The sequence below is a fragment of the Sorex fumeus genome, unplaced genomic scaffold (genome assembly GCF_029834395.1).
Source record: "Sorex fumeus unplaced genomic scaffold, SorFum_2.1 ptg000063l, whole genome shotgun sequence".
Classification (NCBI taxonomy): domain Eukaryota; kingdom Metazoa; phylum Chordata; class Mammalia; order Eulipotyphla; family Soricidae; genus Sorex; species Sorex fumeus.
In genome coordinates this window covers 12426265-12451524 of record NW_026606120.1, presented here as the reverse complement: position 1 = coordinate 12451524, position 25260 = coordinate 12426265, and the positions used below count along the sequence as shown (strand labels likewise).

Below are 25260 nucleotides of genomic sequence, written 5' to 3'. Positions count from 1 at the left end.
CCACCCCCGGGAGCCGCCGCGCGCGGGCGAGCGGCCGTGCCTAACGTTCCAGGCCTTCCGGGGGGCGCGCGCGTGCGGGCCCTTGGCGGGGGGCCCGGAGGAGGGCGGGAGGGCGGCGCGCCTGCAGCGGGGAGGGAAGAGTTGGCTGCGCGGCCGCCGCTGCCAACAAACCATGTCGCTGCCTCCGGAGAAAGCCTCGGAACTGAAGCAGCTCATCCACCAGCAGCTGAACAAGGTGAGGGGGGCCGCGGGCGCCGGGCGAGACCCCGGCCAGCCCCGGAGCCCCTCGCCCCCCCCCCCACTCCTCCGCGTCCCTCCTCCCCCCCACCCCACCGAGGGACGTCCCTTCACTCGGTGCCCGGGCTGAGAGCTTGGGGACGCGGAGCGCTGGGCTGGGCGGAGACTGTGTGTGTGGAGCGGGAGGGAGCGGGAGTCGAGCAGCCCCCGGACGGACGGACGGACAGACGGGCTCCTCAGGCTGGACGCGGTGTCGAGCGAGCGCTTTTCTGGAAGTCACCTCCCAAGTGACAATTAAAAAGTTGGCGGCGGGAGCAGGTTTAGATTCAGACGCCGGGAATCGGAGTTCCTTTGAAGGGTGAAGCCTGGCCAGTCAAAGTCGGTGGACTTCAAAGCCTGCAGGGTTTTATGGTTTTATTTGGTTCAATTCTTTTTTTTTTTTCCCCTGATCGGTGAAGTTTTCACCAGCCCAGCTGCGCTCCCAGGTCATGTCATTATAGAATTCGTCGTGAAAAAAAATATTTGAATGAGTTTCTAGGGGCGGCAAGCGCAATCAGCATCATCGTCTCTGAGTGCAGTCCGCGGGAAGCCGGCGGAGCCCGGGGTTCTCGGGCACTTGACTCGCTGGCCGGCCGCCGCCGCCGCGACGTCTTTGTCCTGGAGTTGTTGAGCATCTGTTGGCTCTCTAATCCTCACCGTTATCTTGAAGGGCGCCGCCAGGTTGCCCGTAATTAGTTGAAAGCGGAGAAGATGCCCTGCTTGCTTTGTTTGCCTTGCCCCGCTGTTCCGCGTTCAAAAAAAAGATTTAAGTTTTTGGTGGAGTAAATTTTGCATGGGAAAAAAAATAAATAAATAACAGGTGGTAGATAACCAGAGAAGATCGCTCCTAGAATTTGTCCTTAAGAAATCAAAAATTGTTCCTTTCAAAAATAGTTCTCTTTCTTTGCACCGACTTCTGCTGACGATTTTACAATTGCAGTGAAGTCCAGGAAGCCGCTCTAAATCCAGACTTCGTAAATTTAGACGACAGCGTTTATTGGCTCTTGCTTTTGTTTTTGTTTTTGTCCCCCCCCCCCCCTTGACTTTGGGTCCCGATTTTAGAAAGGAACGCGCTCGTGGGCAGTTCTGCTGCTCTGTCAAAGTGAATTGTAATTTTTTTTTCCCCCCACAGATGGATGTGCATGGAAGAATAAGAGAAATCCTTGCTGAGACAATACGAGAAGAATTGGCACCTAATCAACAACATTTATCGACGGAAGATTTAATCAAGGCCCTTAGAAGGCGAGGAATCATTGATGATGTGATGAAGGAACTTAATTTTGTTACTGTGAGTAATGCTCTGCGGAGTTTGGAGTGGAAGCATCTTAGGCTTCCCCACTGCTTATGGGGTCTTTTCCCATACAACCACTTTAAAATTCTGGGTGTGGCCCCCCCAAAAAACATGTTTGCCTAGTAATATTCTTGTTTCAAGTACAAGCTAATGTAGCAGGCTTACATATCAATTAAACAAATGATAGACCACATTTCTCTAATGACAGGATTTCCTGTACATAAATGTAATTTTAAGTGTTCTTTTGTTCAACTAGTGCATCACCTCATTGTTTTCTTTTTCAATAACAATGGCTTATAATTATTTGTAGTTAAGAGTTTTTTATTTTTTACTCTTTATAGGCCACATGTGGTGATAGAGTTTTTTAGAATCCCTCTTGGCTGTGCTCAGGGAATCATAGTGCTGGGATTGAACCCCAGTGGGTCACTTGCAAGGCAGTTGCCCTTCCCACTGTCCTATCACTCTGGCCCTAGGATTTTTTTTTTAAAGAAAGACATTTGGAACTGTTTTCTCCATGATGGATGAAATCAGCAATTTCTTTTATTTAGTTTCTAAAATCTTTTTATTTTGTAGTGCCCGGATTGGAACCCAAGGCTTCATATTTGCATTGCATGCATTTTACTGTTGAGCCACGTCTATGACTCAAATGATGTTTCTTTAAAAATGTAAAAAATATAAAAGTATAAGAACCTTCTGGTATTTTCTTACAAATAGGCCAATAGTGGGATGATAATCTCTCAGTGCACAAAATAGTAAGTAGGACTTCTTTTGAAAATGAGGCAATAATGAGAAACTGTGACCTCAATTGTTGGGTAATGTAATGTAAAAATTGGATGGACTTCATAATACATCAGGGGATAAGTATTTTAGTACAGCATCCTTTTATAGTTTTTGAGGTTTATAAACCAATTTGTTAAAAAAAAAATTGACCTCGTCACAAGTTCTGCCATATGAATGTCACTTATTAAAATCTCTTTGTGGTGGAATCAAACCAAATGTTACATGAGTTTTGAAAAATGTTTAATCTTATTTAAGGTATTAGGGTTTGTTTTTAGCATCAGTCTTATTTGAAACCAATTAAGTTTTTCACTGTTGGATTTTAGACCTGACCAGTTACATCTTTATGTAGGCCTTTATTTTTATTATTTTAATTACAAAAAATGAGGTGTTTTAAGGACTCTATTTACTTCTAGTTCAGTGTTTAGTACCATTAGTGGTATTTTCTTTATTAGCTGTCGTATTTTTTTTCTAAATTGTTTTGATTTCTTTTTTAACCTTTACAGGAGACTGCTGATCAAGAAATCCCTTCTTCTCCAAAACAACCTGTATGTTTTCCTGATGGACAATCAACACTATTGAAAAAAAGTATGTGTAATTTTTTTCTTTTTTCATTAGTTGTGGATAGTGCTGAATGTTGATGTGATGTAATTTTTGGAATTTGGTTCCCACCCTCAGATTGAAATATTTAAATTTTTGTGGTTAATCTGTAGAAAAGTTTAGATTGTTTTGCACTAAGTATATATATAAAATACTACGTATTCTCTAAAATATGTATGTAAATACTTGGATATGTATACATACATATCCAAGTATTTACATATAATATATGTAAATATATTTAATGTATGGGGGATGGAGTGATAGCACAGCGGGTAGGATGTTTGCCTTGCATGCGGCCGACCTGGGTTCGATTCTTCTGTCCCTCTCAGAGAGCCCTGCAAGCTACCGAGAGTATCCCGCCCGCTCGGCAGAGCCTGGCAACCTCCCTGTGGCATATTTGATATGTCAAAACAGTAACAACAAGTCTCACAATGGAGACGTTACGGTGCCCTCTTGAGCAAATCGATGAACAGTGGGAGGACAGTGCTACAGTGCTGTATTTAATATATAGTAGAATAGAAAAAAAAACAGTACCACAGTTTTCTCAAATCTTAGTATATCTTCTGAAAATGTTCAGTCTTGGTTTTTCTCAGTATTGTGATTCTTTAACAGTTAGACTTTTGAGTTGATAATTGTCTGAGTTGGTTTGGAGAGGTGAAGGAATGTTGGGCAAGCAACAGAGGTGTAAGGATATCCCAGACATTGATTCTGACTCCTTTTCAACTAGGAGAAACATATTCTTATAAAAGATGGCACATTATATAGCTCTTCTCATGGTGCAAACGGTCCTGCCGCCCAGTAAATTTGTTATTCTTTGACTTTAGTTTTCAGTTTTCTGTCATTATTTTAGTTTTGTCATAAGTTATCATTATATGTCCAGTTAGTTCCTGTATCTTGATCACATTCCTTGACTTATTTGTCAGTATCCTCATTTATTGCTACACTTTACAGCTAATATTGATCCAACTCGGAGGTATCTTTACCTTCAGGTTTTGGGTGGAAAAGCTTTCTTGGAACATCTGCAAGAACCTGAGCCTTTACCAGGACAAATTTGTTCGACCTTTACTTTATGTTTACATTTTCGAAACCAACGTTTTCGTTCTAAACCTGTTCCATGCGCCTGTGAACCAGATTTTCATGATGGCTTTTTACTTGAAGTACACAGAGAAAGCTTAGGTAAGGAGCAATATAATAAAACGTCACTTGATTGAACAGTTTGGTTAGCTTTTATTATGAACAACTTTTAAAAACTTTCTGTGTTGGGCAGGGGAAATAGCTCATTGTAGAGCACATGGTTGGCATGTGCTGGACTCTGAATTCAATCCCTCAGCAGCATGGCGGGTGGTCCTGGGGGCCTCCATCCACTGCCGGGCCTGTCTAACTATTGAACCTCATTGCATTCAGCTCCTTATGGCAAGAACCTCTGTGAGTGGAATTAGCATTACTCTTTTACCCAGCACTGTTGGCTATGGACTCTATTTAAAACAAACAAACATAAAAAAGCCACCTTTTTTTTTCTGTAATGAGAATCTCTAGTTTTTTTTTCTTTGTTTTGGGGCCACATTTGGTGGTATTCAGGACTTACTTCTGGCTCTGTGCTCAAGGGTCACTCCTGGTGATGCTTGGAGGACCCATATGTGGTGCCAGGGATTGACCCAGGTCAGCTCTTGCAAGGCAGGCACCCTTTTTGCTGTACTACCTCTTTTTTTTTTTTTAACCCCATTCTACTCACTTCTGTATAAATTAGTTCTTTTCACCTTCTTGCTCTATTATCTGTTAATATCCCTAAAGAATAATTTTTGGCTGTCAGTGGTTGGCTTTTTAGAAACAAATGTTTAAAGGCTTATACATATAAGGGCCGAAGAGATAGGACAGCAGGTAAGGAACTTCCTTGCCAACTGGATTTGATCTCCAGTAGCCCATATAGTCCCATGAGCACCATCAAGAATGATGCTTGAGCATAAAACCTGAGCATAATCCTTGAGCACAGCTGTGTATAATCCAAAACCAAACTAAACCAAAACAAATGCCTATTATATACATGGCACAAGTGCTGGTGATATAGTGATGAAGAGTTATGATTTTTCTCATATATGAAAGATAACCTGGGCTGGAGCGATAGCACAGCGGGTAAGGTGTTTGCCTTGCACACGGCCGACCTGGGTTCGATTCTTCCGCCCCTCTCGGAGAGCCTGGCAAGCTACCGAGAGTATCTCACCCGCTTGGCAGAGCCTGGCAAGCTACCCGTGGTGTATTCGGTATGCCCAAAACAGTAACAAGTCTCACAGTGGAGACGTTACTGGTGCCTGCTCGAGCAAATTGACGAACAACGGGAGGACAGTGCTACAGTGCTATGAAAGATAACCATATATGATGTTTTGTCACTTAAAATTTAGATGTGAAAAGTGATGAAGTTATTATTTATGAAAAAAAGTACATGTTCACTTAAAAATTGAAATGTGAATCTTTATTTTTATAACCTTAGCTTTATTTTAGTCTTACAATTATTTTTAACCATTTCTTTTTATAAAGCATTTTATACATTTGTTAATACAGATATTTTTATATTTGTTAGGGTAGGAGAGATAGTACAGTGGGTAAGGTGCTTGCCTGGCTTGCAGCAAACTCAGGTTCATTCCCTGGCACCCCATATGGTTCCCCCCCTCTCCCCCAGCACCACCAAGAGTTATTCCTGAGTGCAGAGCCAGGAGAAACCTCTGAGCATCACCAGGTATGACCCAAAAACAAAAATTAAAAGCAAGAAAAATTTTTACATTTGTTAAACTAAATAAAGTTGTAGAATTAAGCCTTCTATAGTAAAGTTTTCTATTAACATGGTTAATGTCTACTCAAATAAATTTTTTTGTGAAGAATGTTTTTCTTAGTAAGTTTCGATGATTTAATTAATGTAATGGACTAAATTGCTAACTCCCAAAGATCTTTTAGTTTTGTGAGGATATTAATGAAGGTTTAGGAATAAGTGTAGTTTGGTATTTGAAAATTTTTTTTAAAACTGTAGTTTATACTTTTAGTTAAGTAGTATCAGAGAATATTTGCCTCTTTCAGAGCAGTATGCTGATGAGCATTAAGTAACTTGGTAACATGCCATCATAATCTCTCAGTCTTGTCAAAAGTTGAAAAAGGAAGATAGTTTTATTCCCAGTCTATTGAATGCTTTCTGAGGCATTGTCAAGTTATTTTTGGTTTTATACAAATTTGTTAAATTGTATTACTCTCAGTAAACTTGTTTGTTGGCCTGAATATGTGATGTATTGTATTTTTTTTTTTTTTGGTTACTTAGGTGATGGAACTAGAATGGCTGATTCAACAACAATGTTATCAATAAGTGATCCAATTCACATGGTGCTAATCAAAACAGATATATTTGGTGAGACCACTTTAGTGGCATCCTATTTTCTTGAATGGCGATCAGTTTTGGGCTCAGAGAATGGAATGACCAATCTGACCGTGGAACTTATGGGTGTAGGTATGATGATATTGCAGTTTCCTTTTTATAGCTATAATTTGTAAATGCACTTTGTGTTTTTACAGTATCTTCATAGACCAAGATGGAAATACAACAAATGAATGTTATTAGAATTACTTGTGTACTCTGGTCTTGTCTTGGGAAATAATTGATAATTTGAGTATAGCACTTCACTCTCAGTCTGGCCTTGAAGGTAGAAAAAATATTTTTCTGGGAAATGAATATGGAAAACTTGACACTTTCCTCCACCCTGAATTAATTTGATTATATGTAAGGGAATTAAATTTGATACACACATGCATATGCAAAAGTAAAGCTTTCAGTATTCCACAGGATTTAGTACAGTAGTGACTTTGTATAGTAGTGATTCTCACAGAATGTGGATTAGGTATTCTAACCTTTTCCATGGAAAGTGGGAGTTGACATTGTTCATGTCAGTTTCAGTGAATAATACTCCTTGAGGATAGAGGTGGTGATGTTTCTCTTATTTCTTGTTGTTTTCTTTGACAGCATAACCTTAGTTTTTCAGACCCAGAATGTTTTTCCTTAAATAAGGGTCATAACCGGAAAACTTTTTCTTAAAGAGAAAGATATCTTTTATAGATTTATTTTCAAAAGATACTGGTATTTTTCTTCACATGTAAACCTAACATGATAGTAATGACTTGAAAATTGGTACATTCTGATTCTTCAAAGAAATAAATATTAAGTAATTCTGGTATGACATTTCTTTTCTAATTCTTTTTTTTTTCTTTTTGGGTCACACCTGGCGAAGCACAGGGGTTACTCCTGGATCTGCACTCAGGAATTACCCCTGGCGGTGCTCAAGGGACCATAAGGGATGCTGGGAACCAAACCTGGGTCGGCTGAGTGCAAAGCAAACTCCCTACCACTGTGCTATTGCTCCAGCCCCACTTTTTTTTTCTTTTAAAATAATGCAGGAGTACTGCTATTTGCTCAGCCATTGATTAAGCTGATTGAATTGGGCATGAACTGCACATTACTTTTTTATTTTATTGTATCACTGTGAGGTAGAGTTACAAAGCTTTCATGTTTGAGATTTAGCCATACAATGATGAAACATCCATCCCTCCACCACGAATGTCCCAAGTATCATCCCACCTCACATACATACACATTGCAGTCCTCACTTGTCTCTATGGCAGACAGTTTCCCCAATACTCTCTAATTTGGGGCATTAATTTTGCTCGAATTTTCCCACCACCATTCAAGCCTACCTGTCAGGGGCAGATTCCAGATAATATATTTTCCGTAGCTCATTTCGAATATCACGAGAGCTCACGTGGGTGCGATAGTAAATGTAAATTTCTAGATTGTAAATAGTTGAGTTCCAGAGACATCTCTGTATGGCACTAATCCATTTTGGGATTCAACTGGGAGCCTCTGGGCCAGGGCTGTGGTGCGCCAAAATGGCATCCAGAGGCAAATTGTGGGCATGACAGCCAGTCTTCTGGGCAGGTGGTGACCTGGGGAGGAACAGCCCCGGTCCTCTGCCACCATGCGGCTTGGAGATGTAGTCCTAGAACCCACATACCCGGGCCTTGCTTGTGGAAGCTCTTGGTCACCAGGATTCCATCTGGAGTAGGCGGGGAGACTGCACCTGGTCCATCTGGGTGGCCCGGTGATATTCAGCCCCATCTTTTCTTTCCTTTTTTTTGGGGGGGGGGGTCACACCGGCAATGCACAGGGGTTCCTCCTGGCTCTGCACTCAGGAATTACCCCCGGTGGTGCACAGGGAACCATATGGAATGCTGGGAATTGAACCCAGGTAGGCCGCGTGCAAGGCAAACACCTTACCTGCTGTGCTGTTGCTCCAGCCCCCAGCCCCATCTTTTCTAATTCTTAAAACCTAGGCATGGATTGAAAATTTGTACTCACAACAGAAAGAATGAGGGATCACAAACTGACAAATGGAATAAGTATTTTCTCAGACTAAGGTGTTAACAGGTGCTTATTTATAAGTTTGGTTGGTATTACAGGTTTCATGACGAGAAAAACTAAGCTGTCCAAATCCCTCAGGTTTGAATAGTACCTTTAAAATTATTTTTTTTCCTCTTTTTTTTGGGTCACATCTGGCAATGCTCAGGGGTTACTCCTGACTCACGCACCCAGGAATTACTCCTGGTGGTGCTCTGGGGACCATACGGGATGCTGGGAATTGAACCCAGGTTGGCCATGTGTAAGGCAAATGCCCTACCCGCTGTGCTATTGCTCCAGCCCCTAAAATTTTAATAGAAAACTAAGAAAATAGGTAAAGTCTTATTAGATTAAAAAATAATTGCTTCTTTTTAATGTGAGTAATGTAAGTGGTGTTGAGTATTATCTTTATTCCATAGAAATGGGAGACCACTGACTTAAGTTGTTTTGGTTAGAATTTGGTTAGCTAAATATGTTGAGATCTCTGAAACTCTTAAATATTTATATTTATAGGTACAGAATCAAAAGTTTCTGTGGGAATTTTAAGTATAAAACTTGAGATGTACCCAACACTCAATCAGACATTATCTCAAGAAGTAGTGAATACACAGGTAAATAATTCAGAAATTTGGTGGTTTTTTTTTTTTGGTTGTTTTTTTTTTTTTTTTTTAATTTTGCTTTTGCTTTTGAACTACACCCAGCTTTTGAACTATACCCACTCAGGTCTTACTCTGTGTTCAGAGATCACTCCTAGTGGGTTTGGGAGAACATATGGGGTGCTGGGGATCAAGTCTGTATCAGCTGCATGCAAACCAAGTGCCTACCTGCTGTACTATCACTCCTGCCCCAGTAATTCTGAATTTATTTTCTTTGTGTATTTGTTTACATGCCTAGAAAAGACTTTTAAAAATTGTCACTAATTTTAAGCAAAATAATATTTAAAACTTTCTGTTTTGGGAGAAAAGGTCTTACTCATTGTTGAATCGATACAGAATTGTTACCAGGGGAATTGTAGGAAGAAGTCAGGGATAGAGAGAACACGAAGGTTAAGGCACATGCCTGACACAAAGCTTCAGATTTGACCCCAGTTCAAGTGTTTACACCCACCACTGAAAAAAGGTGGGGGGAGGGTGTTGGATTGTTATATCATTGAAATCCAATCATGAATAGCTTTGTAAATGTGTATATCACTGATTGAATTTAAAAAATAAAAATTAAAAAAATAGGAAATTGAGAGTCTCCTAGAGATAGAGGTGTTGGTGGTTTAGATTTCAGTAGGTGGCAGAGATGGAGAGAAGTGCATAAATTTGTTGCATATTTTGTAATTAAGGAGAATGACTAGAAATTTAAAAAAATAACATTTTTAAAAATTTTAAGCTTGCTTTGGAACGCCAGAAAACTGCAGAGAAAGAACGATTATTTCTTGTATATGCTAAGCAGTGGTGGAGAGAATATTTGCAAATTCGACCCTCACACAACTCACGGCTGGTTAAGATTTTTGCACAGGTTTGTAAAATTGAATTTTAAGTGTCATATCTGTGCTTGAGATTTACTGTTTCTTATGTAAATTTAACTTTTATTTGTAAAATGTGTTTACTCCAAATACTGGTTTAGTTTTAAAACATGACACTATTTAATTGTGTTTATTGAGATGCTAGAGAGATAGTACAGGAGTTAAGACACTTATCTTCCATACAGCCAACCTGGTTTGACTTCCAACACTGCATGTTGTCCCTTGTGAGTAGGTGAAGCTTGCTTCTGCCCTCTCACATGCCTTCCCCCCAGATTTCAGTTTTTTCCCTGAATTTGTGACATAATCTTCATTTTATTGCATTTCATTTTCACCTATTGCTTTTTAAACCCTTTTGAAGTAGATGTGATTTAAAGTTAACCAATACCTATTTTGTTTAGGGTGTCTTGATGGATATTAATTAAATACTTAGTATTGATTTATATGAAAACTATGCTTATTGTGTACATAGTGGTACTGTGCTTGTTTGTTTTTTAGTTTGAGTTTTGACTTTTTTTTTTGACAACTAGCAGTGCTTAGGGCTTTATTTCTGATGGTGCTCAGGACCATGTGGGCTGCTGGGAATCAAACCCAGGTTGGCCGCCTGCAAGTTAAGTGCCCTATCCACTGTACTCTCTCTAGCCCACAGTTTTTCTTTAAAGAAATATCCTAATGGGGCCAGACAGATAGTACCGTGGGTAAGGCACCTGCCTTGCACGTTGCCGACATGTGTTTAATCCCTGGTACTCATATGGTCTGAGCATGGCCAGGAATGAGCACAGGGGAGTGCTGAGCCTAGAAGAGTAAATCTTGAGTAACTCTGGGTATGGCCCAAAAAGAGAGTAAGGCATGTAATTCTGTAAAGCCAAGAACAATCTGCCTCTTTTTGCTCTATTTTAGTGCCCTTTTTTTCTTGTTAATAAACCGTTATGAAATACATCATCAGTATTTTATATAGGCCTGATAATGTATTTGTGTGTGTGTATATCTCTATATATACACACACACACAAATATATGTATATTTATATATTTTTGTTGTTGTTTGTTTCTCTTTGTTTTGGAGACACATCTGGCTGTGCTCAGGAATCATTCCCAGTGGGCTCAGGGGACCATATGGAATGATAAGGATCAAACCCATGTCAACCACATGCAATGCAAACACCCTATCTGTTATACTATCTCTAGCCCCTACCTGTATTTTTTTGTGTCTTCTGAGGCACTGTTCAGATAATTCAGGATCAGAATGTGACTTTGTGGTAGAGAGCTAGCTTTGTGTAGTTTTACCATTATCTGAACATTTTGTTGTTGTTCGTTTTGGGGCCACCCCTTTGGTTCTCAGTGCTGACTCCTTGCTTTGCACTCAGGAATTACTTCTCATATAGTTCTCAGGGGACCATATAGGATGCTCGGGATTGCCCTACCTGCTGTACTATCATTCCAGCCCCTGAAAATTGAGTATTCTTTTTTTTTTTTTTTTTTTTTTTTTTAGCTTTTTGGGTCACATCCGGTGATGCACAGGGTTTACTCCTGGTGGTGCTCGGGGGACCATATGGGATGCTGGGAATTGAACTTGGGTCGGCCGCGTGCAAGGCAAATGCCCTGCCTGCTGTGCTATCGCTCCAGCCCCTGAGCATTCTTATTTGGTATGATTTGGTAGATTCTTTTGATTGTCTGGGAATAATTACCACTAGTTGATATGGGAAAAAAAGAGCATTTTTAGATTCCCAAATCAGCATGACTACCATATCAGATCGAATAGGAATATTATACTTTGAAATAGCATGTGAAACATGTATTTTTTTGAAAATTGTTAAAATGGGAAGTGAGATATGTTAAAGATAATATTTTCCCCCTTCTTCCACCAGGATGAAAATGGAATTAATAGACCAGTCTGTTCCTATATTAAACCACTTCGTGCTGGCCGTCTACTGGATACTCCAAGGCAGGCAGCAAGATTTGTTAATGTGCTCGGTTATGAAAGAGCCCCTGTGATTGGAGGAGGAGGTAAACAGGAGCAGTGGTGCACTCTGCTGGCCTTTCTCTGTAGAAACAAGGTATTCTATACACAGCAAAGAATTTAGTAGCAATACCTAGTTTCCTGCATATGGTACATTTATTAAAAATAGAAATTTTTTTGCTCCTTGAATAAGTCAGAATCTGGTTTAGAGTTTTCTTAATGTTAAAATCTTAGTACATATCTTAGCATCTTTGTTTTCTCCCATGTTTTATTATTTAACTTAATATGATTTCTGTGAATTAGGGTTTTCCTGCAAGTAATACAATGTCAGAAACCAAGAGAAAGGGGTAAATTAATCAGCCAATAAAATCCTGTGCTAGGATTAAAACCATCTGCTTAGAGAGTTTATTGTTCTGAAAGAGAAAGTAGAAATGCAAATGTATATTGTGGAAAACCTTAGATTACATAGTACTTTTATTTAGTTTCATTATATGATACTTTGGTTTCAAAGTATATATTAAAAAGAATTAAACTTGTTATGTTAAAAATAAATGAATTGATTTCAGTAAACTTAGTTTTTTTTGTTGTTCTTGGGCAACACCCAGTGTTACTCAGAGATCACTTCTGGCATAGTTCAGGGGACCGTATGGGTGCCAGGGATTGAACCTGGTCAGCTACATGCAAGACAAGCACCTTACCTACTCTACTATCTCTCCACCCGCAGTAAACTAATCTGTTATGAGATATTTCAGTCCCCGGCACCCATATAATTCCCCAAACCTATCAGGAGTGATCCTGAGTGCAGATCCAGGAGTAAACCCTGATTTCAGCTGGGTGTGACTCCAAAACAAATTATTGTTATTAGAGTATTAGATATTATACATATTAATTTTTATCTTTGATGTTGAGCTTCTCCTGGCAGTACCCAGGGCTTACTCCTGACTCTATGCTGAAGGATTACAGTTCTGGTGATGCACAGGGAATTATATGCACTGCTGGGGATTGAATTGGGGTTTGCTGCGTCCAAGGCAAGCACCTTATACTCTTCCAGCCCCTGGGTATTATATTTTTAAAGTTACTAATTATAAATATTTTGTTTTATTGCAGTTAATTTGATCACAGTGGTATTGTAAATTATCAATGCATTAATTTGGAAGAAGTTCTAACACCTAACTCAATATTTATTTTTATTTTTGGTGTATTACTATAGTTCTTTGTTTACAAAGAATATATAATGAAAATATAGTTCTATTATATAGTTTTCAAATTTTTAAAAAAAATTTTTAATGAATCACTGAGATAGTTACAGGCTTACAAACTTTCATGATTAGGTCAATTATATAGTTTTAATTTTTTTCTTTTTTTTTTAAGACTATGAAGTGTGTGTGTGTGTATTTGTGCGTGTGTTGAAAGTATGAAATGGAGATCACCAAGTTAATAACTCAGCAATATGTGGGAGACAATACAATGCCAGGATCAGATTTGGTCCCTTGGTCCTCTGGGTTGGAGTGATAGTACAGTGCAGGTTTTGCCTTGCATGTACCCTGCTTGATCCCCAGGGCCTGCCAGGAGTGATCCTTCAGTGCAGAGCCAAGAGTAAGTCCTGAGAACTGCCAGGTGTGGCCCAAAAAACAAAACCAAAAATAAATAAATAAATAAATAAGACTTGGGTCTTTGTATGCTAGGCATGTACTGCAGACCTTGTGAGCGACACTTGTCCTTGTTTTTATGTTAGGTGGCTATAATTTTTAAGTTGTAAAATTATCGAAGAATTTGGAAAATAGAAAGTCCTGTAATAACCACCCTAATTATAGCTATTTGAGGATTTTTCTTATATATTTCTTTTAAGAGATTGTGTATAGATAAATACTATAACTCATTTTGAGTATTTTCCTGTTTTTGATATCTTGCTCGATAGTTTATCTGTTATGTCCTTCAGCTATTATCTCTAAGTATTACTGATTCTTTTTTTTTTTGCTGTTCAAGTTCTTGTTATGGAGGGTGGGGGTTCAAGTTTGGAGGCCATATCCAGTGATGCTCAAGGTGTTTCTTACTAAGGAGTGACCCTTGGTATGCTTGGGGGCCATATGTAGTACCAGGGATTCAAACCAGGATCCACCAGATGCAAGACAAATGCCTTAATTCTTGTACATTTTTTTTAATTTAACTTTTTATTGATTTTTTTAACTATAGGTTTGAGAGTCAGAACTGGAATATGAGCCAGTTCTTTGGGGCTGGCCAGTTCTTAGGTTCTTTTTTTTTATATATATATAATTTTTTTTTTATTAGTGAAACACCATGAGGTACAGTTGTAGATTTACAAATTTTTGTGCTTGGGGTTTGGTTATACAATGATCAAATACCCATCCCTCCACCAGTGCCCATTTTCCACCCCCATGGATAACATCCCTTGCCCCCATCCCCCCATCCCACCCTGCCTCTGTGGCAGGGCATTCCCTTTGTTCTCTCTCCTGTTGGGTGTTGTGGTCTGCAAAAGAGGCAGTGAGTGGCAAACATGTTCAGTCCATAGTCTACTTTCAACATGCATCTCCCCTCCTGGGAGGATCCTCCAGACACCCTTTATTTGGTGCTCCCTTTTCTATCTGAACTGCCCTTTCCCCTAGAAGACCCGGCTGGCCTCTAAGCTATGGAGTAATCCTCCTGGTGTTGATCTCAGCTATTCTTGGGTATTAATCTCATATTTTGTTACTTTATATCCCCCAGATGAATGCAATCTTTCTATGTCTATCCCTCTCTTTCTGACTCATTTCGCTTAGCATGATACTTTCCATATTGAATTCTTGTACATTTTTAATACCTGCTTTTGAACATGAATAGTTTCTCATACATAGGTTTTTAAACACTGACTTGTAAAATAATTTAGGCTTTCCCGAAATTGTTTTCTTTCCTTGTTTTAGGTTAAAACTGGAGTAATGATTAAAAAATTTAATAAGACTTATTATTTTTTTATTATATATCTATATATGTTTTTTGCTTTTTGGGTCACACCCAGCGATGCTCATAGGTTATTCCTAGCTTTGCACTCAGGAATTATTCCTGGAGGAGCTTGGTGGACCTTATGGGATGCTGGGAATCGAACGTGGTTCAGCAGTGTGGAAGGCAAATGCCTTACCCACTGTATTATCACTCCGGTGCTAATAAGAATTTTTATGGTAATTTTGTATTTAAATATAGCAGTCCCTTGCTTTTATTCATGGTTTTGCTTTCTGAGGTTTCATTTATCCTTATGCAACCTTAGTAAAAAATAAACTCTAGTAAAATACTTTGGAAGAGACACACCATATTCATGTAATGTTTAAAATTTTTTGGTGTCAAGAGTTAAACCCAGTGCCTCATTTATTAAAGCACTCGTTTTGCCACAGCTTCATCCCTGGCCCCCATGTCACCTCTATTATAGCATGTTGTTACAATTCTGTTATCATTATTAATCTGACGTTTGATTTAAGATTTATTACAGGTACAGAAGTATAGCACAGCGGTAGGGCGTTCGCCTTACAAGCGGCCAACATGGCCGACCCGAGTTCGATTCCTCTGCCCCTCTCGGAGAGCCCGGCAAGCTACCGAGAGTATTCGATATGCCAAACACAGTAACAACAAAGTCTCCAATGGAGACGTTACTGGGCCCGCTCGAGCAAATCGACGATCAACGGGAGGGCCTTTACCTTTACCTTTACAGAAGTATAGAAAAAATGTAGCATATGTAGTTTGTACTATCCATAGTTTTAGGTGCTTACTGGGGGGTCTTGGATTATTTCCTCTTGTGGGAAAGGGATTATTGTGGGGCTGGAGAAATAGTAAAGGGAATCCAACCAGAGTCAGCCATGTGCTGGATTCCCAGCATGCCATAATTCCACTGAGTACTACCAGGAGTGATTCTTATACACAAGCCAGGAGTAAGCCCTAAGCACAGTTGGGTGTGGCCCAAAAATTAAAAAAAGAAAAAAAGGATTATTGTGCTTAACTTGGGATGGAGCAATAGCACAGTGGTAGGGCGTTTGCCTTCAAGCGGCCAACATGGCCAACCTGAGTGTGATTCATCCGCCCCTCTCGGAGAGTCCGGCAAGCTACTGATAGTATCTCGCCCGCACGGCAAAGCCTGGCAAGCTACCCGTGGTGTATTCGATATGCCAAACACAGTAACAATTGTCACAATGGAGACATTACTGGGCCCACTCGAGCAAATTGATAAACAACGGGAGAACAGTGACAGTGACAGTGCTTAACTAGGTAATACTATGAAGGAATAAATAATTTTAATTCATTGTATTTTTAGGGTGACTGTGAAGATCATGCTAATCTCTTGTGTAGCCTTCTTCTTGGCTATGGACTAGAAGCCTTTGTCTGCGTTGGGACTAAAGCAAAAGGAGTACCTCATGCCTGGGTTATGACTTGTGGAACTGATGGAACCATCACTTTTTGGGAGAGTTTGACAGGACATAGGTTAGTTACAAGGATATTAGAATGAAGATGTATTACTGTGCCTCCACCACTACCAAACTGTTAAAGGATCCTCCACATCTGTCCTGTCACCTCTAGTCTGCCTTTTTTTTCCTGACTCCCTTACCCAATCTCCCCCCAGGATATATATACATTAAATTATAGATTTTGGGGGCTGGAGCAATAGTACACTGAGTAGGATGTTTGCCCTACATTCAGTTGACCCGGGTTCAATCCCCGACATCTCATATGGTCCCCCAAGCACCGCCAGTAATTCCTGAGTGCAGAGCCAGGAGTAACCCCTGAGCATCATTGGGTATGACCCAAAAATAAGCAAAAAAAATTACATATTTTGTTTCTGTTTCTGTTATTCAAAGGTACATGCTGGTCATTTTGTTAGAGCCTTTCAGAGGTAAAAATGATTTCAATTAAGATGTCTTCATAGGGGGCCTGGAGATGACTCATAATGTTGGAGTGCTTGCTTTGTGTCAGTGAGCCCCCAGGTTCAGTTCCCAGCACTGTGTGGCCTTTTGATCACCCATAGCAAGAAATTTCCTCCCCTACCCACACCATCAGCTGTGACCCAAAAACAAGCCTATGTAAATAAACTCTTAAGGAAATGTTTTATCTGAAATATTCTTTGTCAGTGTGATTTTGGTGATAATAAAATTTACTTTAAATGTTGCATAATTAGTATGTGCGTTTTCCTGATGGTTATTCCTATGCCTGAAAACTCATTTAAAATTTTAATTTATGGGGTCAGAATGAGAGTACAGCTGGTAGGGTATTTGCCTGGCCCAGGGCACCCACATGGTCCCCAAGCACTGCTGGGAATGATCTGTGAGCACAGAGCCAGGAATAAGCCCTGAGCACCACCAGGTGTGGTTCAAGAACATAAAAATAATGTATTTCTTTGCTGGGGGTGGGGGGGGCTTGGGGAGAGGAGAAGTGGGTTAGGCTAAACTTCGTGATTGGGGGCTACTCCTGGCTTTGTGCTCAGGGGTTGCTCCTAACAGTTCTTCGGGGACCATTTGGGGTGCTGGAAGTTAAACCACAGTGAGCCATATACAAGGCAAGCAAAGTGCTTTAAACCTCAAACCATCTCTCTGGCCCTTAAATCTTTGTTTCCGGCTTGGAGCCATAGTATAGCATATAGGGTGCTTGACTTACATATGACTGACCTGGGTTTAATCCATATGGTCTCCCAAGCAGCTAGTAGTGATTCCTGAGTGCAGAACCAGGAGTGATCCTTGAGTAACATTGAATGTGCCCCCCCCCCCCCCGTCCCCCTCCTCCCAAAAAATGTACTTCTTTAAAATTTGATATGGTCACTACTCTAGTTGGTAAGTTCATAGGACATTTTTTTTTTCTGTTCTTTTATTTGTATTCAATTTTCAAAAGTTAAATGTTTCCTCCCTCCTTGAATAATCTCTACTTCTCTCAGTGCTGTCTTTAAATTTTCCTTCCTGCTGGTCTCAGTTTGCCTTCATCTTGTCTTTAAATGTTGGTACTCCTAACAGGACACCTCTGGGCCCTCTTTTGAATTTTCCTGTATTTTGGGGGCCTGAGTGATAGTGATAATGGGTAAGGTCCTTGCCTTTCATGCGGCTGACCCAGGTTCGATCCTTGGCATCCCATATGGTTCCCAAAGCATTGCCAGGAATAATTCCTTAGTGCTTAGCTAGAAGTAAGCCCTTAGCATTGCCAGGTGTGGCCAAAAACAAAATGAACAAAAAAAATTAATTTCCGTGCATTCTTTTTTTTTCCTGGTGATTAATCATTTTTATTATGCCTAATAAAATACTGCTGAACTAGTTTTGTATTATATGAGATAATGTTTTTGTCTTTCATTTTGGGAGGGATGTGGGGTTCTCACATCAGAGGGTGCTTGAAGGACCATGCAGTGTTGGAGATGAAACCCAGAGCTCCTGCATGTAAAGTACGCCTCAGCCTTTTGAGCCATCTCTTTAGTAATCAATGGTTTTTTTCCTTAATCTTAACAATATCCATAGAGGATATTTTTGTGCATAAGAGTAAAGTTGGCCTCTATATTATGAGATGTAAAAATATAATTAGTTACTGGTGCCCGCTCAAGCAAATCGATGAACAACGGGAGGATGGTGCTGGACTGAGGAGTAATTCATACTGAAAATGCAGGAAGGAAACACAAGTGTTGAACAGTGGTCTTAACTAAGTAGTTAAGTATTAGAATGTTATTTTTCCGGAATAAGTTGCTGCCTTCTTTTCCATTCCTAGTTTATAAAATTATGATTTAATTCTTTCTAGGTATATCCACAAATGTATTAATCCTGATGAACCTCCAGTTCCTGACCAGCCCAAACCATTGTACCCATATCGAACAATTGGTTGTGTCTTCAATCATCAGATGTTCCTGGGAAATTGTCAGCCCTCTGATTCAGTAGACGTCTGTGTATTTGATTTGAACGATGAATCCAAATGGAAACCCATGAGTGAAGAAGCAATTAAGTCAGTGTGTGCTCCAGGAGCTACAACAGCCCTTCCTCCCTTTCCTCCTCTCTGTGCATCCACAATTGATGCTTCAGTGACAAGTAATGAAATCGAAATGCAGCTAAGGCTACTAGTGTCAGAACATAGGAAGGTAATTTATACCAGAATTTGTAGAGTTTTGCTTTTATTTTTTTGTACTTGTTTTATGTATTTAACAATTTTGGGCGTATTTATTTATAGTGATAATCACTGTTCTTGACCTAAACAAAGTGATACAATCCCTTATTTGATAAGTTTCGATTGATAAAGCTTATCATTTGAAAGTTGTGAAAGTTGTGAGACTTAAACATTTCCAAATGCACACTATAGTATAACCACCTTTTTGCCTTTTTATTTTTAAATTATTCTATTCATTTTTATTTATATTGGGTTTGGCTTCCAGCACTGCATGATCCCTCAAGCACTTTCTGATGTGAGAACAATACCTCACTCCCCTCAAATGTGCAGGACACTTTTGATAATGCTCAGGGGCTACTCCCTGCACTGCTTGTTGGTCACTCCCAGCAGTGCTCTGGTGGCATGTGCCAGGGATCAAACCTTCTGTAGGCAAAACATGTGCTCCAACTTTATTTTAAAAATGAAGTATGGTATGCTTGTTTAGACTTTGGCTAAATACAACTTTAACTCTTGTGAAGTGCTTTTTCACATTATTCCGCTTCCAGAGTATTGGGCTGGGCTGGAGAGTTAGCTTAGGAGATAAGCTGCTTGCCTTATATACGGCCAGCCGTGGTCCAGGTTACTAGCACCATATATGGTCCCTTGAATAAAACTAGGAGTGACTCCTAAGTACTAGATGGTGTGGCCTCCAAACGAAACAAAAAAATAATGAGTTATACTTTGCTCATTTTTTTCCATATTGGTTTTGTCTGTGGTGTTTGCTGTTGTTAATTTTACTAACATGGATAGATATTATACCCTCACTCTGCTTTAATGTGCATTTCCCTTATTACCAACAAGATCAAGCTTATTAGCCATTTAGATTTCTTTTTTTTTTTTTGGTAAGTACTTTAAAAGAGAAATAGCATGGGACTAGAGAAACAGCACAATGGGTTAAGGTACTTGCCTTGTACATAGCCAACCCAGTTTAATCCTGAGAACATCGCATATGGTCTGCAGAAGAGTTGCCAGGAATGATTCTTGAGCACAGAGCCAGAAATAGACCCTGAGCACAACTGAGTGTAGCCCAATAGCAAATAGAAAACAAGAGAAAAAAAATTGTATGTTAAGAAATTCAGTTCAGGGGCCAGAGCGATAGTACGATGGGTAGGACGCTTGCTTACATGTAGCCAACCTGGATTCCATCCCTGGCATCCCATATGGACTCTCAAGCACCACCAGGAGTGATTCCTGAATGCAGATCCAAGAGTAATCACAGAGCATTGTTAGGTGTGACCCAAAAAGATTTAAAAAAGAGAGAGAGAGAGAGAGAGAGAGAGAGAAATTTTGTTCAGTGCCAGAGCAATAATAGTGTTGGTAGAATGTGTTGCCTTGAAATGTGTTGGTAGAATAGTGTTGCCTTGAATGTGGCCAACCTGGGTTCGATCCCAGGCACCTCCTATGGTTCCTCAAGCCCTTACAGAGGTGATCCCTCAGTCAGAGCCAAGAGTATGCCCTGAGCATTGCTGGGTGTGGCCTAAAACAAAACAGTATGTTAATTAGTAAAAGTAGAACAATGAAATTATAGACCATGGTGTGGGAAAAAAATATTTGCAGCACACACAATCAACAGAAATAGAATCCCAGATACAGGACCTTTAATTCTAGTTTACCTTTGGGATTCTCCAGTAGTCTTTCTATTTGGGTGTGCCTTGTTTTTCTGTTCCTTGAGGTCATCACAGGCGAAATGATTTGTTAGATTATTTTCAGAGCTACTAATTACTCTTAACTTTGGCTTGTAAATTATTCATTACTCACTTGCTGAGTCATCAAGGCATTAATATGTTTTGGAAAATACCTAACCTGGCATTTGTAATATGTTTTCAGTAGTAGGTTGTTCGGACCATCCTATTACACTACTAGTCATGAAAGACCATGTTTACTCATTTTTTCCAGCCATTAATTTAGTTAGTTTTCTTAGATGTTCTCTAACAAATGAGGCCATTAGTTTTTACATTATAAGAATTTTATATAGAAAAAGAAAGAGAGCTGAGCTAGATTCAATTTAGGGTGGATCACTATTTTGTTTAAATTTATTGTTTACAGAGCTGTTTATGATTGAATTTCAGTCATACAGTATTCCAACACCCATCCCTCCACCAGTGTACATTTCCCAGCACCAGCACCAGTGTCCCCAGGTTCCCTCCCATCACCCCCGACTCTATACCTGCCTCTATGGCAGGTGCTTCTCTCTCTCTCTCCCCCCCCCCTTCTCTTCCTCCCTCCCTCCTTCCCTCCATCCCTCCCTCCTCCCTCCCTCCCTCCCCTTCACTCTCCCAACCCCCTTTTTGGGCACTGGTTTGCAATATTGTTACTGAAAGATTATCCAGAATATTCCTTACCTACTTTTAACCCTCAGCTCTTGTCCAGCATGTGGATCACTATTAATGGGGACTAAAATCTAGCAAGTGAGATTCGCTTTCTTGTCACAGGAAAAGTGTAAATCAACGTGTATCTTTGGAATTGGTTGGAACTAGTTAAACACTTGAACGTGAAATCAGGAAATGCTAAATGTCTATTATAATATTTAGAATTATGGTTTTTTAATTTTTAAAAAATTTTATTTTGGGGCCATACCTAGCAGTGCTCCAAGTCTACCTAGCATGTTTGTTGGCTTGGGACCAGTTGGTGCTGAAAATCAAACCCCTGTCTTTTGTAAGCAAAGTGCACTCTATCCTTTTGAGCTATCTTTCTCACCCACAAGCTTTTTTTTTTTATGACTTTTTTTAAAAAGTGCTACTGTAGTTCATTTGTTATAATTGAATCCATAATTTCCTTCATTATTCTATAGAAGTGGGGGGAGGGGCCACAACCCGCTGTGATTAGTGCTTATTACTGGTTCTGTGCTCAGGAATCTCTACAGGTGGGCTTGGGAGACCTTATAGGGTGCCAGGGATCGTGCCAGGGTCAATGACATGCAAGACAAGTGCCCTACCTTCTATATTATTTTACTGGTCTCTTAGAAGCATGTTTTAATCTCCCTGAAGGTCTGTAAGTATTAAAATTGGTGCCTTTATTATAGAGTAAATGCTCAGGTAATAGCATTTAATTATCTATACAATTTGCTGACTTTCCTACTGCGTTTACATATCTTTATGATAGGAACAATCAAATTAAGCATATTCAGAAGAACTAAAACTCTTTAAAGTTAAGTAGAATTTAACTTTCAAGTGTGCTGATGTTATCCCTTACACAGAGGGCTGCTAGTCCATGTAGTCTAATAGATATTAAGGAGATACAGGAGTTGGAGCATTTATGAATGTTGTTTCTTTGATGATTTCTTTGAGAAGTGAAACCTAACACCCATAATTTTGTTTGTTTTTATATTATGTATCCTTCTGGCAATAGAAAGTTTCAACAATGACAGGTTTTTTATGGTTCTTGGTGTATATATTAAAGTAGCCATTTCATTGTAGTTGGAAAATCTGAATATGTGATTGACCCTTGAAAACTTGGGTTTTTGAGCTGCACTCATCTGTGTGTGGATATTCTTATAATAGAAACATATGTTAATGTAGAATAGTACTTTACATATATTTTCTGATGATTTTCTTAAAATACCTTATTTTCTCTAGCTTTATTGTTAGAGTATATTATATAGTGCATATAACATACAAAATGTGTATGAAGTTAATATTTATGTTACAAGTAAGGCTTCCGGTTAACAGTAGACTTTGTTAACTGTTAACTGGAGACAGAAGTAATATTCAGATTTTTCATTTCACAAGGACTAAGCAACCTCAACTGAGTTGTTTAAAGAACAACTTTCCTTTTTTCCTCTGATTACTACAGGATCTTGGCCTCACTACTGTTTGGGAAGACCAGCTTTCTTATCTTTTGTCACCAGCCTTGGCTTCTTATGAATTTGAGCGAACAACAAGTATATCTGCAGGCAACGAAGAATTTCAAGATGCCATAAGGAGGGCTGTACCTGATGGTCACACATTTAAAGGATTCCCGATACATTTTGTGTATAGAAATGCAAGGCGTGCATTTGCCACATGTCTTCGGTAAGATGGAATTTATAAACTAATGTTTATAACTTAAAACTTCAAAATCACATTTGTAATTTAGGGATGTAGAAACGGGGACTGGAACAAGAGTACAGCAGGTAGGATGCTTGCCTTGCTCGTGGCCAATCCAGGTTCTATTCCTTGGCACCCAGTTGGTCCCCATGCTCTGTCGGAGTAATCCCTGAGTGAGTGCAGAACCAGGAGTAAACCCTGCGCATAGTCAGGTATGGCCCAGCCACACCCTACCCCCCACCCCACCCAAAAAGGAATGTCAAAATATAAAATAACTCTTTCTGTTTGGGGTCTATACCTGGTTGTACTCAGGGCTTACTCCTGACTCTGTCCTCAGAGGTCACTCTTGGTGGGCTGGGGGACCATATGGGTGACGAGGATTGAGATTGGCCGAAATCAAGCTAGTTTACCTGCTGTACTGTCTCACTGGCCCCTTAGGTTCTCTTCTTAATTGAATAAGGAACTTTTACAATAACATTTCCCCTTTCTACAGAATTTGATTCATTGGGTTTGAAAGATAGTTCTAAATCCTGTAAGATCATTTTCCCATTAATTTTAGTGTAGTCTCATTTGAGCATCTATAATTTTTAAAAAAATTTGTAGACGATGAGGAAATAGTAATTTGAATAGCTCACCCGAAGTTAGAATTGTTGGTAGCAATAACAGGGTTTTTTTTTCCAATAAGAAAATAAGAGGTCAGAGATGAGGCTGTTATTAATGCTCCAACCTTAATGTGCATGAGGCCCTGACCACACAGTACCATATAATAAATAATAAACATAAGAAAGGAATTCTTAGGGTCAGTTTTTTTTTTAAGTTTCAAATTTGGAGGCCATACTCAGTGGTTCTCAGGGCTTACTCTTGGCTCTGCAGTTCAGCCACGTGCAAGGCCAGCACCCTACAGACTGTACTGTCTCTCCGCTCTCAAGGTTCTCCTCTGAACTGAATTCAATTCCTTCTATAGGTCTCCTTTTTGTGAAGAAATAATCTGTTGCCGCGGAGACCAAGTACGTCTGGCTGTTCGTGTCAGAGTGTTTACTTACCCTGAATCTGCATGTGCTGTTTGGATCATGTTTGCTTGTAAATATCGCTCCGTATTATAGAACTAGTATTTCTATTAGAAATAACCTGTTTGTTAGAATTTTACATTTGTACATTGCTAACTGTTAGAGTTATTTTCAAAACAATCTAAATTGGATGTCATATCAATTTTGTATATACCTGATAATGTTTAAAAATATAATGTATTTAAATTAAGGATGAAAAACTTGTATAAATCTGAGTGTCATTTAGTATAAATTAAGTGTATATTATATTTTAATAAATGCTATTTTGTTTACAGATATTCAGTAGTTTAAATACAAATAGAGTATATACTCAGTTTTCTTTAAATTAATCTATAATTAGGATATTAGTCTAAGAACTTGAATCATATTAAAATCAATGTGATCATTATTTTTCAAAGATTAACAAGATCATTTTATACAAATTAGAAGAACTTGACTTTTCAAAAGATTTATTTATATATAAGTAAAAATACATTTTTTAGGGGCCAGAGTGATAGTACAGTGGGTAGGATGTTTACCATGCATTGGTGACCTGGGTTTGATCCCCGGCATCTCATATGGTCCCCTGATCACTGGCAGGAGTAATTATTGAGTGCAGAGCTGGAATAACCCCTGAGCATCACCAAGTGTGGCCCAAAAATCAAGCAAATAAAAATAAACATTTTGATGAATTACCACTTTTGTGGTTATCAGTGCTCATAGGAATATTTGTGACTTTTTAATAGGTTGATGGGAAGACTGTTACAAAATAGGGATAATTACCAGAAAAGCACAAATACTAATAATAAAGCAAGTTAACTATACGAGAACATGAATTGTTTATAAATATGTGTTTTTTGCATGAATTGGGTGGTTTGAAATAATTTTATTAGACACCTCTGTTACAATACGGATCAATCAATCACAATCACAACCATCCTGTTATTCGTTGATTGCCTCGAGCAGGCCCCAGTAACGTCTCCTTTGTCCTAGCCCTGAGATTTTTTTTTAAAAGAAGTGCCATATTCAAGGCTCTTTCAGAGTTAGGAGAATGAGACCCTTCATTGTTACTGGTATTTGGCATATCAGCTACGCCACGGGGAGTTTGCCAGACTCTGCCGTGTGGGCAGGTTATACAATACTGATAAATATTTTTCATAATTAGCATTGGAGTCTGCTGATTTTCTGTGGTCAAAGACTTCTTT

The 25260-nt window shown here is 39.3% G+C and overlaps 1 protein-coding gene across 1 annotated transcript; it reads left to right on the top strand.

The window, feature by feature from the left end:
- The first annotated feature begins 135 nt into the window (after nt 1-135).
- CEP76 (centrosomal protein 76) lies at nt 136-24364 on the top strand. The gene is made up of 12 exons (XM_056127206.1): nt 136-235; nt 1409-1564; nt 2851-2932; nt 3899-4123; nt 6249-6434; nt 8886-8983; nt 9750-9878; nt 11750-11938; nt 16136-16302; nt 18586-18919; nt 22777-22994; nt 23974-24364. The coding sequence occupies exons 1-12, from the start codon at nt 173-175 to the stop codon at nt 24110-24112; spliced, it is 1986 nt and encodes a 661-aa protein (XP_055983181.1). The 5' UTR covers nt 136-172; the 3' UTR covers nt 24113-24364.
- The last annotated feature ends 896 nt before the right edge of the window (nt 24365-25260 follow it).